The sequence below is a fragment of the Nelumbo lutea genome, chromosome 3, assembly GCF_056320005.1.
Source record: "Nelumbo lutea isolate HS-2025 chromosome 3, American lotus-T2T, whole genome shotgun sequence".
In the NCBI taxonomy this organism is placed as follows: Eukaryota; Viridiplantae; Streptophyta; class Magnoliopsida; order Proteales; family Nelumbonaceae; genus Nelumbo; species Nelumbo lutea.
In genome coordinates this window covers 101,145,028-101,162,742 of record NC_142686.1, presented here as the reverse complement: position 1 = coordinate 101,162,742, position 17,715 = coordinate 101,145,028, and the positions used below count along the sequence as shown (strand labels likewise).

At 39.4% G+C, this 17,715-nt stretch overlaps 1 protein-coding gene across 2 annotated transcripts in view; it reads right to left on the bottom strand.

Moving 5' to 3' along the window:
* LOC148867193 (NAD(P)-binding Rossmann-fold superfamily protein) overlaps nt 1-17,715 on the bottom strand; it is a 28,325-nt gene that overhangs the window by 5,357 nt on the left and 5,253 nt on the right. For both annotated transcript variants that reach the window (XR_016110096.1, XM_088978960.1), the window contains exons 5-9: nt 8,676-8,810; nt 8,510-8,533; nt 8,247-8,358; nt 7,493-7,618; nt 7,348-7,397 (exon numbers count right to left, since the gene is read on the bottom strand). Coding sequence is in view for 1 of the 2 variants with exons in the window: in XM_088978960.1 (XP_088835086.1) it covers nt 7,348-7,397; nt 7,493-7,618; nt 8,247-8,358; nt 8,510-8,533; nt 8,676-8,810 (447 nt within the window). In the remaining variant the exon portion in view is untranslated. The remainder of the gene's footprint in view (nt 1-7,347; nt 7,398-7,492; nt 7,619-8,246; nt 8,359-8,509; nt 8,534-8,675; nt 8,811-17,715) is intronic.

Genomic DNA, 17,715 nt, shown 5'->3' with positions numbered 1-17,715 from the left:
GTACTATTGTAATTTTCTCATTTTATTTTTTATATCCTGTTGCCCTAGTATATATACCAAAAGCTGGTGCCGCCAGCAGTACTTTTTGGCTCTCAGATCTCTCTTCTCTCTTCCTCTCTTCTTCTCTCCTGCATAACATGGTATCAGAGTGGGACTATCAGATCTGAAAGGAGAGGTCGAGTGAACAGTTTCCTTCGCACCAGATTTGCCCCCCTCATCTACTGTTCGGATGATTGAAGATCAAGGTTTCTCACGCACTGAAGTAACTTCTTTCCTCTTTTTTCTGGTCGTGTGCCAGGGCAGAACCTGTACTAGGTCTTCTGGTTGGATGCGAGGTGATCAGCACCTCTTTCTTTCCTTTTTTGTGGGGTCGACAGACCCCTGTATAAACTGTAGGTCGTGAAAACCTTTTGTGTGCTGCAATAGCAGCTTTTATGGTGCACTGAAGGTCAGAGAGTGGCCTGTACTTGCTGTAACAGTATTTCTGTTGATGCATAGGTCAAGAGATGACCTGTATGCACTGTGACAGCACCTGTGTTTAATTCTGTAGGTCAAGGGATGACTTGTTAGTGCTGTAACAGCACCTGTGTTTTACAGAAAAGGGTTGTGTTTCTGAAGAAAAAAAGGGGTTTCCTTTCTCCCTTGGTGTTAGACCCTTTTTTTTAAGGCTTTGTGCCCATTTTAAGAGTTTTTTAATATGTAATCATGAGTGGTGAAGATTCTGCTACATCCAGTGTTTCCTCAATGCAGAATCGAATGAGTGGAGGTGTGGACATATCCTTTCCCATGGCTGTTATTCCTCTCGATGGCTTAAATTATTTAGAGTGGTCAAGAGGGATCAATCTGTACATCACTGCAAGGGGAAAGATAGGTTATATAAATGGGAGAATAAAGAACCCAATTCTGGGAGTGCTGAATATGACAGATGGAACTAAGAAAACAACATGGTCATGTCCTGGCTTTTAATGTCTATGCAACCTCAAATAAGAAGGAATTTTATGTGGGGCTGAAATGGAAAATGAGATATGGGAACAAGCAAAATCAACCTATTTTGAATTACGTCACTATGCAAAAATCTACCAGTTACAGGCAGAATCGTCCACTTGTAAACAAGGGGAGAGGTGTCTGTCTGTGTACTATTCAGACTTGACCTCTATCTGGAAGGAGTTAGACCATTATCAAAGTGTGGACTGGAAGTGTGATGAAGATACAAAATTGTGCAAAAAACTTGTTTCCTAGCAAAGAGTGTTTGCTTTCCTACATGGCTTGAACCCTGCATATGAATCTATTAGAGTCTAGATCCTAGGTAGCAAGGATCTTCCATCCGTCTAGGAAGTTTACGCTCTAGTACAATAAGAAGAAAGCAGAAGAAATTTGATGAACAATTCTGGAGGGGATGCAGTCATGTTGGCAGCGAAAGGGAGTGTTACTACAGGTGGGGGAAATACTTTTAAGAAGGGGGATTTTCAGAAAAATGTGGATGATAAGGACAAATTGTGGTGTACTCATTGCCAGAAACCTTGACACACCCAAGACAGATGTTGGGATCTTCATGGGAAGCCAAAATTTGCTCAAGATCTGAGTAAGAAGCAAGGTTCATATCTAAATAAAAAGTCAGGACAGCAAGGTACAAGAAAGCACACTATGGAAAGTATGGCTACTCAGGAGAATCAGCCCCCCATTACTACTGTGACTCAGACACACGCCTCTGGATCTGACCCAAGGGAGGATACAAATAATTCCTTCTGTGACCATTTAGAGCTCTATGGTAGAGCAATTCGTCAGATGAATGCTCCTCCCTTAACTTCATTTGTGTCTACATCAGGTAACTCTGCCACAACTTTCCATGTAGCATCTCATACCCCTGACACTCCTTGGACCATTGATTTTGGAGCGTCTAAACACATGGCCAGTAAGTCCTCTTACTTTCAAACCTATCACCTCCTTTCTGGAAAAGTCAAGGTGAGACTAGCTGATGGATCATACTCTACCATAGTTGGTCAAGGAACCATTTCTCTTCCCATTGGCCTTACCTTATCTAATGTTTTACATGTTCCAAAATTTCCCATTAATTTGTTCTCTGTTAGCAGTATTACTAATTCTTTAAACTGCTCAGTGACCTTCTTTCCTTAAGTTGTTCAGTGACCCTTTTCCCTTCTTACTGTGAGATCCAGAATCTAGCCTCGGGGAAGACGATTGGTAAAGGATGTAAGGTGGATGGACTTTACATGCTAGAGAATAAGGTTGGTCTTCAAGTCACAGAGTCTAAGAGTCAAGTCTATTTATGGCAATAGTCGTCTTGGTCATTTATCATTTAAGTCTTTGAAATTTGTGTTTCCAGAGTTGTTTAAGTCAGTATCAGTGTCAGAATTTACTTGTCAAACTTGTCAATTGAGTAAGCAGTGTAGAACTCATTTCTCTTCAAAAAATAATAAATCTGAATTTCCTTTCCACATTGTTCATTCTGATGTTTGGGGCCCTGTTACTGTACCATCTGAGAGTGGCTATAAGTATTTTCTTACCATTATCGATGATTACTCCAGATATACATGGGTATATCCCATGCGAACCAGGGATGAAGTACCAAAAATTATCCAAGATTTTCAGTGGATGATCTTCACCCAATTTCAAACTGAAATCCAAAATGTTCAATCGGATAATGCCAAAGAATATTTTCATAGTGACCTTACGGAGTTTTTTGATTTGCGTGGCTCACTTCACCGTAGCTCTTGTACCTGAACACCACAACAAAATGGTGTTGCTGAAAGAAAGAATCGACACCTTCTTGAAGTGGCCCGGGGGTTACTATTTCATATGAATGTCCCAAAACGTTTTTGGCTTGAGGCTGTCCTTTGTGCTACCTATCTCATCAACCGCATGCCCTCTCGTTGGTTAGAGTACAAAGCCCCACATCAGCTTCTTTTTCCTAAGGCTCCCCTTCTTTTTATTCCTCCTCGTGTGTTTGGTTGTCATTGTTTTGTTCAAAATCTTCCACCCACTCGTGGAAAATTAGATCCTCGTGCCATTCCTTGCATCTTCTTGGGGTACTCCTTCACTCAGAAGGGATACCAGTGCTTTGATCCAGTTTCTCAAAAATTTTATGTTTCTATGGATGTCTCCTTCTTTGAGAGTGAGCCTTTCTTCCTTGTTTCTCCTTAGGGGGAGTGTAGGAATGAGGAGAAACTAGTTCAGCTCCCTCCTCTTCCTGATCCTCCTCCCTTTCGTGTCTTCTTTCGTTGTCATAAAGGCCAACCATGTTCAAGAGTTGTGGGGCACCTAGAAGTTGTACCATCAATGCCATCAGACTCTCCGAGGGTAGATCATACCCATTCAGGTACCTTGGTTCTTGTTGATGTTCCTAACCCTATTGCTATTGATACTTCTATTGCTAATGACCTTGACCTTCCTATTGCTCACCGGAAATGTGTTAGATCTTGCACCACTAAACACCTCATTTCCCACTTTGTTTCCTATGAAAACGTTTCACCCTCCTTTCAGACCTTTCTCTCTTCCATTAACAGTGTTCCTAACCCTAAGAATGCAGCAGAAGCTCTTTCGATACCTGAATGGACAGATGCTATGAAGGAATAAATTAATACGTTACATAAAAATGTCACATAAGTTGGTAGATCTTCCTGAGGGGAAGGATCCAGTTGGATGTAAATGGGTTTTTATAGTTAAACACAAGGTTGATGGCACCGTGGAACGGTATAAAGCTCGTTTAGTGGCAAAGGGGTTTACACAAGTGTATGGAGTAGATTATGCAGAAACATTTGCACCTGTTGCTAAGATGAACTCCATTAGAGTCCTTTTCTCCCTAGCTGCTAATCTTAATTGGGATCTTCATTAGCATGACATCAAGAATGCCTTTCTAAATGGTGACCTTGAAGAGGAAGTATACATGATACAACCCCCTGGTTTTTAGGCTCAAAGTAATGAACAGAAAGTGTGTAGGTTAAAGAAATCATTATATGGGCTGAAACAATCACCAAGAGCTTGGTTTAACAAGTTCCATGTAGCAGTACAGCAAAGAGGATACAAGCAGTGTCAATCTGATCACACATTGTTTGTGAAAAGAGGGGAAGGGAAAATTGCAGCACTGATAGTATATGTTGATGATATAGTTATCACAGGTGATTGGAAGGATGAAATTTAGAAGTTGAAGAATTTTCTTGCTACCCAATTTGAAGTGAAGGATCTAGATCCTCTAACGTACTTCCTTGGGATTGAAGTGGCCCACTCACAAAAGGGTATCTTCATTTCCCAAAGAAAGTATCTCCTAGATCTACTCCAGGATACAGGAAAATTGGGAGTGAAGCCAGTTGATTCCGTTATTGATCCTAACCACAAACTAGGTGACTGTCAAGGTGAACCCATCAAGGATGTGAAACAGTTCGAGAAACTTGTAGGAAGATTGTTATATATTTTTATGACTCGACCAGACATAGCTTATGCAGTGGGTGTTCTTAGCCAGTTCATGCATCCCCTAAGACTACCCATCTTGAAGCAGCAGAAAGAGTTCTCAGATATCTTAAGAAGTTCCCAAGTGCAGGCTTATTGTTTCAAAAGCATGGACATTTGAAAATTGAAGTGTATACTGGTGCAAATTGGGCAGCATCCCTGAATGACAGAAAGTCAACTAGTGGTTATTGTACCTTTATAGGAGGTAATCTAATTACCTGGACAAGAAAAAAGCAGAATGTGGTAGCTAGATCTAGTGTTGAAGTTGAATATCGAGCAATGTCTCATGGAGTGCCTAAAATTATGTGGCTAAAGAATTTGTTGAGTGAGTTGGGTTAGTTGACGAACCTATGACCCTATTCTGTGATAACAAAGCAGCTATAAACATTGCTGCTAATCCAATGTTGTATGATAGAAATAAGCACATCGAAGTCTACAAACACTTTATCAGAGAAAAGGTCATCACAGGAGAAGTGTGTACTCCTTATGTTAACTCTGAAGATCAACTTGCAGACATCTTTAAAAAAGGGTTACACCACTCACGGCATCATGATTTATGTGACAAGTTGGGCATAATTGATATCTATGTCCCAACTTGAGGGGGAGTGTTAAAAGGCTGTCAATTCTCTAAGTATAGTACCGCAGAGGTACTATTGTAATTTTCTCCTTTTATTTTTTATATCCTGTTGCCCTAGTATATATACCAAAAGCTGGCACCGCCAGCAGTACTTTTTGGCTCTCAGATCTCTCTTCTCTCCTCTCTTCTTCTCTCCTGCATAACAAGGCCTTCAAGTAATAGATCCAGAACTGACTATATTATTAATAAGGTTTATTGGGTTTGGCCTGATAAGACCCAATTACAACTGATAGGCCTTTAGCCTGATAATTGACAATAAACCTGATAGTTCTCTTTCTGACTCTTCTCAAATATCTTACATATCCCCTATGAAATGATAACTCTTGACATTTTATCTGATGTTATTATAGGTAAATCATGAGAAGCATACATAAATGTTGGAGCATATTTGTCAATATATATGTATTCTCTTACATAATCAGTTCGGTACAGGCAAAACCAGTACTGACCCTATTATTATTGTTGTTGTTATTTTGAGAAGGTAAGGAAAACTTGTATTAATTTGTCAAAAACCAGACCCGACCCTATTATAATCAGAACTCAAAACGAAGACCCAGAATTGATCGTGTTAATAACTGGGACTGAAACTATAGGCCCAGATCCTGTTTAATAGCGTCCAATAGGTTTGGATCTGTTGGGTCGAACCTGACCTTTGTTAAGCCTAACTGGTTCCAATCATCCCATAAAAAGTAGGCTGATAATTAACCCATTTGAGTACTTCTAAAAGATTACCATTCCTTAAGTAAGGCAGGAAGATCCATCAATGAATTTTCATAATCTCTTGCTTAATTGGAATAGATCAGGTACAGAAGATTGGTACAACCATTTCATTGTATTCACTAATGAATACTCAGAATTGATCCTTTAATAATTGGGAGACAAAATGTAGGCCCAGATCCTTTGTAATGGATACAATAGGTTTGGGTCCGTTGGGTTGACCCAGACTGTTGGTAGGCCTAACTGGTTCGAACTTCTAATCAGTCCACAAAGACTGTAAAGTATACTGCTAATTACCCATTTGAAGCCTCCTAAAAAGATCAGGATTCTTTAAGACAGGAAGATCCATCAATAAATTCTCACAATATCTTGCTTTATTGGAGTGGATCAGGTTCAGAAGACTGGCACAGCCATTTGAGCATATTCAATCAATAATAGAAAATAACAATGACCTCAATTTAGATTAACTAGGAAATAAGTTGCCAGTAACACCAATTAAATTACATTTTCTTGAAATTATGAAGTAAGTTATTCGAATGTATATTACTCAGAATTCAATAGAACTTCTAAAATTGCAGGTCAATGATACATGTATTGTCAATAGAATAAAATGAGAGAAAAAATTTAAAACCATTGAACCACTTTATAGTAATATGTGTGAATGCCAACCAATGAGTTTAGGGTCTCAACAAAATAGGCATCCTATACAGTAATAATGTAATATGTATGATGCCAAAGGTCAGGACTGTATCCAGTCTACCCCTCCCAAGACCCCAGATAACTGGGACCAACATTCGGTAATGGCCTTTATATAAATCTGTCATCATCAAATATTGCTTAGATTCACAATACCCATAAAAATGTTCAAATTCAATAACACAACTTCTATCTTGAACCATGATGGAGAAAAATAACTTGATTTACAAGGAAATGGGAAAATATGGAAAATAATTAAACAGAAAACAATATTGGGGCTGCAAATAAGTCAGATCAGATCTGATCCAAATTCAATCTGATAAGAGCCAGACTCAGATACCTCCATTGATCCTAACAAATCGGATCAGATCAGAAAAGTTGGTCCGTTTAGTTAGCAGATCGAATTCAGATATACCCTGATCCGATCTGCCACAACCCGATCCAATACGTTAGTTATGAAGTATAACATATTGTATATTATTTATATATTATATATGTACATTCTATATATATTTTATATATTATTTATATAATCATATATTTTGTATTTGTATTATATATTATAATTTATTATTATATTGTGTAAATAATATAATATTATTTATATCATATCATAATTTTTTATTACAATCTTAATCAAATCAGATATCTGATAAGAAATTCGAATTCAAAACATACTCTTGAAAATCCGAGGGATTCTTATCAGATTCGGATCAATTGGATTTTTTATCGGATTGGATTGGGTATACCCTTTACTGAATCTGATCCGATCCGGATGCAGCCCTAAACAATATTTTACTAGGAAATGAACATCTAAAGAAAAAACTCAGGCTTACCCTTGTCCTGATGCTAGTAAAACCACCATTGTTTTTGGTTGAAACAACACCTGAAATAAAAGAAAGAACCATTCAAAGATAATAAGTAACCACTTTAATGTTCTAGAAAATAAAACACTTAAAGCTAATAATTTGACAAGTAAACCTTTGAAAAGCCCTGTAGGTCCACCATTTTCACTACCAGTTGGATAGATCTGAAATGCACTTTCACTAACTCCTCCCATAACAACATCATCTAAAGCACCCCAAGGGAGTTCTTTAGATAAATTATCTGCATTTTACCAAAAAAACAAAAGATAAATTATCTGCACAATGAAAGAGAAATGATCCATATCTTCAAATAAAACATGTACATCTAAAAGTGACTGTAAACCTATGGCTTAAAGTTCTAACTCATTTGCTCCCAGCCAAGCTGGGTATGACTGCTAATTTATATGCCATAATTTATAAATACGAGTTATTATGCTGAAGCCACTAACTTGTCAGTTTTTACATTATTTTCCTATTACTCAACCATGTTTCACGTCAGTTTTGGAAGTTCTGACTCCACCAATTTATTGCTTCTACGAACTTTGGTTTCATACTTAACACCAGAGGCATGACCAACTAAAAATAATGAGATGCATATGAAAACAAATATGCATAGGACAGAGAAGTCACATTGTCCCAATAGCATGATACTAACAACTTATTACTCCAACATTGGCATAGGAAATGATATAGTGAATAACCAAAAGTAGAAATTATTAGTGGGAATCTTTCTTCTTTAAAGATGATTCTGTTAGGACCCATACATAATTTTTGCAAATCTCACAACAGGACTTACGGTTCTTAGAATGTCAGGTAATTCAAACAGCATGGGTGTCATTCAATGTCCTTGAGATGCATGAAGAATGTACCTTCAAATCCAAATAACAATTTTCCATTTCGTAGTCCAATACTCTTCTTCACAGCATTAAGTAGATTTTTCATTCCCAAGTACTCCACCATTTCAGGTGAATCACCTTTTATCTATTTGGAATAATAAAATCAAATCATCAAGTTTAGTCAGAACCAAATATCTAAGCCACATAGAACATATAAGAAATCCAGAGGCAAAATCAAACTTTCTATTAAAGAAAGAAAATAACTCCTGATACAATATATGCAATCAATTCAGCACCTCTGGTTCAAAGAACTTGATTCCCTGCACCATATCAGGAGGTTCAAATGTCAAAAGTGAATGATAGGGATAAAACAACCATTAGAAAAATGGTTCATAGGCTTCTCAAATGTCATCAGCTAGAGGAACAGAAGTTTCATAATCCAAGAAGAGCACAAAATCTTACTTGGCTATATTTTGCCCTGTCAGGAGTGTCCCCTTCCTTTGGGCCAACAATGACAGAAACAGCATTAATGACTTTCTTCACTCCTTTGAAATGCTCAGGAACCAGGGTGCTCTCTTTGGTAATATCTCCAACTATCTGGAACAGTAAGATACAGAATGATGTGAAATGTGCAAGTAACAAAGATATTGTAGGCATAACTGCACAATTTTCCCCACCCATAAATACAATGCATGCTATGAACATCCCTACTGAATCAAGTCCTGCAATTAGACATTTCCTGATTCTGATGCAAAGTCTGATACAATGACTTAGGATAAGTCTAAATGCAGACACATCCTCAGTTTATTACGAGACATGCTAAATTTGTTCATCAATATGAAACTAAAGACATGCACATAGAAAAATCTGTTTTAAATGTACATCCAATATTGCCAAAATTCTGAAACTGGAGTTACTCCCCTTAGCACGGAGCTTAGAGATAAACCAGATAACAATCACAAAAAAGTTATGCAGGCTGATACAAGAGAAATTATAAGAAGTGCATGTTACAGAGAAGGGTTGTATTCAAGTTCCATCTTAGAGGGAATTTGACACTCCACTTAATAGTTCACATTTACACTCAAGATTATGCCAATACTTGATACCAAAGTGCAAATCAAGCTACCTACGTAGGTTCTGAACTTACTTGCATGTTCTCCTTACCAAAGCAACCCCCCCCCCCCATGAGACACTGCTTGCAATCAAATTTCTTCTCCCAACCCCAACCCCATCAAGCTATCAAAGAATTGTTGCTATGTCTTGCTTTTTGTTTCTGTACATAATAGAAAACAAGTTTCAATTACTTGTATGGAATGGAAGATATGTGGTCACCGTTGTTAAGGCAGCTAGATGATGCCTAGGAGTTCTGGGTTGGCAAGGAGCATCAATGCTTAGGCAACAACTAGGCATTGCCTATGTGACAGAATTGAATAAATAAATAAATGTTTTATAATGAAGTTATGTGACCATACATAAATTATATATTTGCATGTTAATTGCAAGCTATTGAATCACAAATTAAATCAGTCGGTTATTAGATAACAATTTTGAAAAGAATTTTAGGAAAAAATAACAAGATTTTTTAATAACCACTTTGGTTCAATGGAAAATGGATATACACACAGAGAGATAAATAGCCCTGGTTTTTAGCTCCAAATATACTCCTATCAATGCAAAATAGATTGTAAACACTTACAATACATAAAGGAGGTAATTAGTCATTTGCTCCCACTAAGATGTTTATATTTACTGCTGTACCTCCCACCTAGCTGGTCATTTAGGTGATTGGCCTCCAAAACACCTATGCAATTGTCTATTTGACATCTAGAGGATGCTTTAACGACACTGTATGTGGTTTCCCTTTAAAACGGTAAATCCATGGAAACATGAAAACACTAAAATTAATAAAAAAACATAGAAACACCAATGAGACAAGTCAGAAACTTCCAATGAAAATACAAGTATCAGGAAATGCTCGGAACTTGGAGATGGAGCTTCACAATGGAGTCATCTTCATGTGTACTGCTTACATTTCCTAAATGATTCCTAAAGTTTAATTGGGCACAATCAACTTGGAGATGGAGCCAGTTTAATTGCAGCTTGGAGATGGAGCCTCACAATGGAGTCACCTCCTACAATCCTACTTCCAAGCTTTAATACAAGCCATTACCAGCTGTGACGATTTATATTCGTCAGTTTCAGATCTGTTCTTGTTGTAAAAGAGAAGAAATAAGAGAGAGAGGGAGAGAAGAGAAGGAGAAAAACGAAGGAGAAGAAACCTGTTCGAACCAAGAGAAGAGAATTGTTCTCATTCTCTCTTAGGTTGGCCAGGATATATAGTTTACTAAGATAAGTATCAAATGTCAATTATGCCCCTATTTAAGTTGGGACACATCAGCACTTAATTAAAAGACACATCACCATATTAATAAAACCCAAATAACTATTCTACCCTTATTTTAGTTGACACTAACACTCCCCCTCAAGTTGGGGAGTATATATCATATAGTCCAGCTTGTTACATATGTAATCCACGCTTGCCTGAATCAACCCTTTGGTGAACAAGTCTGCCCATTGACTCCCTGTATTGACATATGTTGTACTTATCATTCCACTAAGAGCCTTTTCTCTCACAAAGTGACAATCAACCTCTATGTGTTTTGTTCTCTCATGAAAAACTGGGTTAGAGGAGATGTGAACTGCAGCTTAGTTGTCACAATATAGCTTCATCAGAGCAGTAATCGAGTACCCCATCTCTTGTAGGAGATTTCTCAACCACACTAGTTCACAAGTTGTATGTGCCATGACTCTGTATTCAGCTTCTGCACTACTTCTTGCCACCAAGGTCTGCTTCTTGCTCTTCCATGTCACCAAGTTACCCCCAAGGAAAGTACAATAACCTGTAGTAGACCTTCTGTCAGATATAGATCCAGCCCAATCAGCATCTGTATATCCCTCTATTTCAATATTTCCACCACTTTTATATAGCAAGCCACGACCAGGAGCTCCCTTCAAATACCTTACAATCTTTAGAACCATGTCCCAATGTGGAACCCGAGGATTCTGCATAAATTGACTCACCACACTCACTGCAAATGAGATATTTGGTACGAGTGATAGTTAGATAGTTTAGCTTGCCCACCAACCTTCTGTACCTTCCTGGATCTTCAAACTCCTCACCTGTATCACTACTCAACTTGACATTTAATTCCATGGGTGTTTCCACTAGTTTGGCACCCAATAAGCCTGTCTCCTCCAATAAATCAAGAACATATTTCCTCTGGCACAAATTAATACCATACTTGGACCTTGTCACTTCTATCCCTAAGAAGTATTTCAATTTGCCAAGGTCTTTTTATTTGAAAATGATCATGCAAAAATGTTTTCAACCTGTCAATCCCGAGCATGTCACTGCCAGTAATAACAATATCATCAACACAAACCACTAACAAAATCTTCCTCGCATCAGAGTCATGGTTGAATACTAAATGGTCAACCTGACACTATTGCATGCCAAACTTCTTTACGACTTCATTGAATATGCCAAACCAAGCACAAGGGAACTGTTTAAGCCCATAAATAGTTTTCTTGAGCCTACTCACTTTACCATCCTCCCCTTGAACAACAAACCCGGGTGGTTGCTCCATATACACCTCTTCAAAAAGATCACCATGCAAAAAAGCATTCTTAATATCAAGCTGAAACAAGGGACAATCATGTATAGCAGCTAGGGAGATTAAAACACGAACAAAACCAATATTGGCAACAGGAGAGAAGGTCTCTGTGTAGTCAATACCATATAACTGTGAATAACCCTTGGCAACCAACCGAGCTTTCAATCTCTCAACACTACCATCAGGCAAATACTTGACCGTATATACCCACTTACAACCTACAATATGCTTATTCGGGGGAAGAGTGGTGAGATCCCATGTATGATTATGAGCTAGAGCGAAGAGTTCTTCCATCGCCTGACGCCACCCTGAAGAGATAAGGGCTTCCTGGACATCCTTAGGAACAAAAACAGAAGATAATAATGAAACAAATTGTTGATGGAAAGGAGATAGGTGAGAAACAGAAACATAATTGGAGATAGGATGAAGGGTACAACCATGTTTACCTTTCTGCAGGGCAATGGGAAAGTCAAGGTCAGAAACGGGGGGTGATGGTGCTGCGGAAGTCAATTTTGGATCCATCGACGGTGAAGAAGCTGGAGGGGCCGGTGCATGTCAGTGCGTATACACTTGATGGATAGGTGACCGTGTAGGAGGAAGTGGCACCAGAGGTGAAGACTTAGGTGTAGCTGGAACAAGAGGAATGGGGTCCGCAACGGGAACTGGAAGCGGAAGGAAAGAAGGGGAAGAGACATTTGACCTAGAAAAGAACGGAACCGACTCAAAGAAGGTAACATCGGGACACACAAAACAACGTCGAGAACTGGGATTGTAACACTTGTACCCTTTCTGAGTCCTAGAATAGCCAAGAAAGACACACTTCATAGATCGTGCATCTAATTTGTCCAATCCGAGACCAAAATTATGAACAAAGCACACACACCCAAAAAACACGAGGAGTAAGAAGAAAATGAGACAACGTAGGAAACAGAACAAAGAAGGGAGACTAACCATCAAGGATGGACATAGGCATTCTATTAACAAGAAAGCAAGATGTAAACACAGCATCACTCCAAAAACGTTTGGGTAATTCATATGGTGCAACAAGGACCGAGCGGTTTCTAAGAGATGACGATTTTTCCGTTCAGCTACCACATTTTGTTGGGGGGTGTAACAGCAAGAGGTTTGATGAATACTACCATGTTGTTCTAAATATTGTTGAAAGGATGTATAAAAATATTCTCAGCCATTATCGAAACGTAGGATCTTAATGTGAATACCAAATTGAGTGCGGATTTCAGCATGAAAACTTTTGGAAAATAGAAAATAATTCACTTCGCCCTTTCATAAGATAAAGCCATGTCATCATTGAATAATCATCAACAAAAATAACAAAGTACTTGTATACATTGTGTGACACTATTTTATTTGGACCCTGTTGAGTAGGAGACCAAGAAGAAGAAGAAGAAAAGAAAGAAGAAGAAGAAGAAGAAGAAGAAGAAGAAGAAGAAGAGGAAGAAGAATAAGAGGCAGCTAAGTTAAGGCCTCAATCAAAAAACTTACTTCAGTCGAGTGAAGCTTTCTATTTATACTGTTCTGGCTGTACATACCAATGTGACTACATAATTACGAAAATAACCCTACGGGTACTAAGACTGTGTACAGTACATATAATACACCTGTTAACACTCCCCCTCAAGTTGGGGCATAGATATCAATCATGCCCAACTTGTCACAGAGACCTTGATGTCTAGAGTGGTTTAGCCCTTTTGTAAATAGTTGGTCTTCAGAGCTGATGTATGGAGTGCATACTTCGCCTGTGATGATTTTCTCTCTGATAAAATGCTTGTCCACTTCAATGTGCTTTGTTCTATCATGTAGTACCGGGTTGGCAGCGATACTGATAGTAGCCTTGTTGTCACAGAGTAGAGTCATGGGTTTACCAACTAGAAACCCCAACTCTCCCAATAGATTCTTTATCCACATACCTTCGGCTACTCCGTGTGCCATTGCACGGTACTCAGCTTCAGCATTGGGTTTAGCTACCACGGTTTGCTTCTTACTCCTCCAAGTAACAAGGTTCCCTCCTACAAAGGTGCAGTAACCACTAGTAGACCTTCTGTCACTTTGAGATCCAGCCCAATCCGCATCTATGTAAATTTCAACCCTCAAGTGTCCATGTTTCTGGAATAATAAACCAGCACCCGGGAACTTCTTAAGATACCGTAGAACTCTCTCCGCTGCTTCAAGATGGAGTGACCTAGGTGCATGCATGAACTGACTGAAGACACCAACAACATATGCTATGTCTGGACGAGTCATAGAGAGGTACAACAATCTCCCTACAAGCCTCTGAAATTGCTTCACATCCTTAAGTGGTTCATCTTGGCTGTCACTTAACTTATGATTGGGGTCAATAGGAGAGTCAACTGGTTTAACCCCAATCTTTCCAGTGTCCTTAAGCAAATCTAGGACATATTTCCTTTGGGAGATGAAGATACCCTTTTTTGATCGGGCAACCTCAATCCCAAGGAAGTATTTGGCGGGTCCTAGATCTTTCACTTCAAATTGAGTAGCAAGGAATCCCTTCAAACTTTGAATTTCATCCTTCCAGTCACCAGTAACAATTATGTCATCCACATATACTATTAGGGCAGCCATCTTACCTTCTACTCTTTTTACAAACAGTGTGTGATCTGACTGACGTTGCTTGTATCCCCTCTGCTGAACTGTAGTATGAAATCTGCTGAACCAAGCTCTTGGTGATTGCTTCAACCCATATAAAGACTTCTTCAACTTGCACACCTTTTGTTCACTTCCTTGAGCCAAAAAACCGGGAGGTTGAAACATATAAACTTCCTCTTCAAGGTCACCATTCAAGAAGGCGTTCTTGATGTCGAGCTGATGTAGATCCCAATTCAGATTGGCAGCAAGAGAAAAAAGGACTCTAATAGAGTTCATTTTGGCTACAGGGGCAAAGGTTTCTGCATAACCAACCCCATATACTTGAGTAAAACCCTTTGCCACCAAACGAGCTTTATACCTCTCCACGGTTCCATCAGCCCCATGCTTAACAGTGAACACCCATTTACATCCAACTGGATCCTTTCCCTTAGGGAGATCAACGAGTTCCCACGTGCCATTCTTATGGAGAGCATCAATTTCTTCCTTCATGGCATTTGTCCATTCTGGTACTAAGAGTGCTTCTGCCACATTCTTGGGAATAGGGATACTGTTAATGGAGGTAAGGAAGGCACAAAATAAAGGTGAGATGTTCTCATAGGAAACAAAGTTGGAAATTGGGTGTTTAGTGGTGCACGACCTAACACCTTTCCTGTGGGCAATGGGAAGGTCAAGATCATTAGCAACAGGGAGGTTGGGAGTCAAGTTACCTGAATGAGTATGATCTTCCCCCAAGGAATTTGATGGCATTTGAAGCACGGCTTCTGGATTCTCCACAGCTCTTGAATCTGGTTGGCCTTTACGACGACGAGAAAAAACACGAAAAGGAGGAAGATCAGAGGGAGAAGGGGGAGAAGGAGAAGGAGAAGGAGTAGGCAGAAGAGGAAGTTGAACCAATTTCTCCTCATACCTACACTCCCCCTGAGGAGAAACAGGAAAGAAGGGCTCATCCTCAAAGAATGTAACATCCATGGAGACATAGAATTTCCGAGAAATAGGATCAAAGCAACGATACCCTTTCTGAGAGAATGAGTAGCCAAGAAATACGCACGGGATAGCACGAGAGTCCAATTTCCCCCGGGTGAGAGATAGGTTTTGGACAAAACACCGACAACCAAAAACACAAGGAGGGATAGAAAGAAGAGGGGCTTTAGGGAAGAGAAGCTGATGTGGGGCTTTGTACTCTAACCAACGGGAGGGCATTCGGTTAATGAGGTATGTAGAACAAAGAACAGCCTCAAGCCAAAAATGTTTGGGAACATTCATGTGGAGTAGTAAACCCCGTGCCACTTCAAGAAGGTGTCAGTTCTTCCGTTCAGCCACACCATTTTGTTGTGGTGTGCGGGCACAAGAGCTCCGGTGAAGTGAGCCATGAGAAGCAAAGAACTTCGTGAGGTCACTATGAAAAAATTCTTTTGCATTGTTTGATTGGAATATTTGGATTTCGGTCTGAAATTGGGTGAAGACCATCCATTGAAAGTCTTGGATAATTTTTGGTACTTCCTCACGGGTTCGCATTGGATATACCCAAGTGTATCTAGAGTAATCGTCAATAAAGGTAATGAAGTACTTGTAGCCACTTTCAGAAGGTAAAGTAATAGGGCCCCACATATCAGAATGCACAATGTGAAAAGGAAACTCAGATTTACTATTTCTTTGAGGAAATTGAGTTCTACAATGCTTGCTTAACTGACACGTTTGACAAGAAAAATTAGAAACAGACACGAACTTACACAGTTCTTGAAAAACAACTTTCAAGGACTCAAAAGACAAGTGACCCAAACAACAATGCCATAAATACATTTTACTCTTTCTGAACTGACTCATAGACTCTATAACAAGAAGACCAGTCGTATTCTCCAGCATATAGAGTCCATCAACCATACGACCCCTACCAATCGTCCTCCCCGAGGCCAGATCCTGAATCACACAATAGGAAGGGAAAAAAGTCACGGAACAGTTTAAGGAATTTGTAACACTATTGACTGAAAACAAATTCATAGGAAATTTTGAAACATGAAGAACATTAGAAAGAGTAAGGCCAAGGGGAAGAGATAGAGTTCCTTAACCAGCTATGGGAGAGTATGATCCATCAGCTAGTCTCACTTTATCTCTTCCGGAAAGAGGGTGATAAGTTTGGAAGAAAGAGGACATACCAGTCATGTGTTTTGACGCTCCAGAATCAATGATCCATGGAGAGTCAAGGTCGTGAGAAGCAACATGGAAAGTTGTGGCAGGATTACCTGATGTGGATGCAAAAGAGGTGGTGGGAGGATCATCCATCTGGCGAATTGTTCTACCATAAAGAATATCCTCCCTTGGGTCGGATCCAGAGTAGTTATGTTGGCCATGTGGTGTTTGAGTCACAGTGGAGGTGGAGGGCTGATTCTCCCGAGTAACCATATTGGCCATGTGGTGTTTCTTGGTACCTTGCTGCCCGGGTCTTCTACTACCATCCGAACCTTGCTTCTTAGGTAAATCCTGAGCCCACTTCGGTTTCCCATGGAGGTCCCAACAGGTATCTTTGGTATGTCGAGGCTTCTGACAATTAGTGCACCACAATTTTTCCTTATCTTCTGCTTTCTTCTGGAAATCCCCTCTCTTGAAAGAAGGTCCTCCACTAGTAGAGGGACCCCCCTTTGCCACCAACACAATTGCATCCCCTCCGGTGCTGTTCATCAAGTTCCTTCTGCTCTCTTCAAACTGGACAAGAGCATAGACCTCCTGAATTGAAGGAAGATCCTTAGAACTCAAAATGAGACAAGTTTCTTATACAATTTTGCATCTTCCTCACACTTCCACTCAATATTCTGGTAATGATCAAGTTCCTTCCAAACAGTTGTTAGGTTAGAGTAATAAACTAATAAACTCCTCTCCCCCTATTTACAAGTAGATGAAGCTGCTTGCAGTTGATAAATTTTGGCATAGTGTCGAAGTTCAAAATATGTGGACTTTGCCTGATCCCATATCTCATTTGCAGTTTCAGCCCACATGAAGTTCTTCCTTATTTGCGGTTGCATGGAGATCAACAGCCATGACATGACCATACTGTTCTCCTGATCCCATCTATCATGTTCTGCATTTCCAGAGGGTGGTTCTTTGATTCTTCCATTTATGTAGCCTACTTTTCCCCTTGCAGTTATGTATAGTTTGATCCCCCTTGACCACTCTAGGTAGTTTAACCCGTCAAGAGGAACAACAGCCAT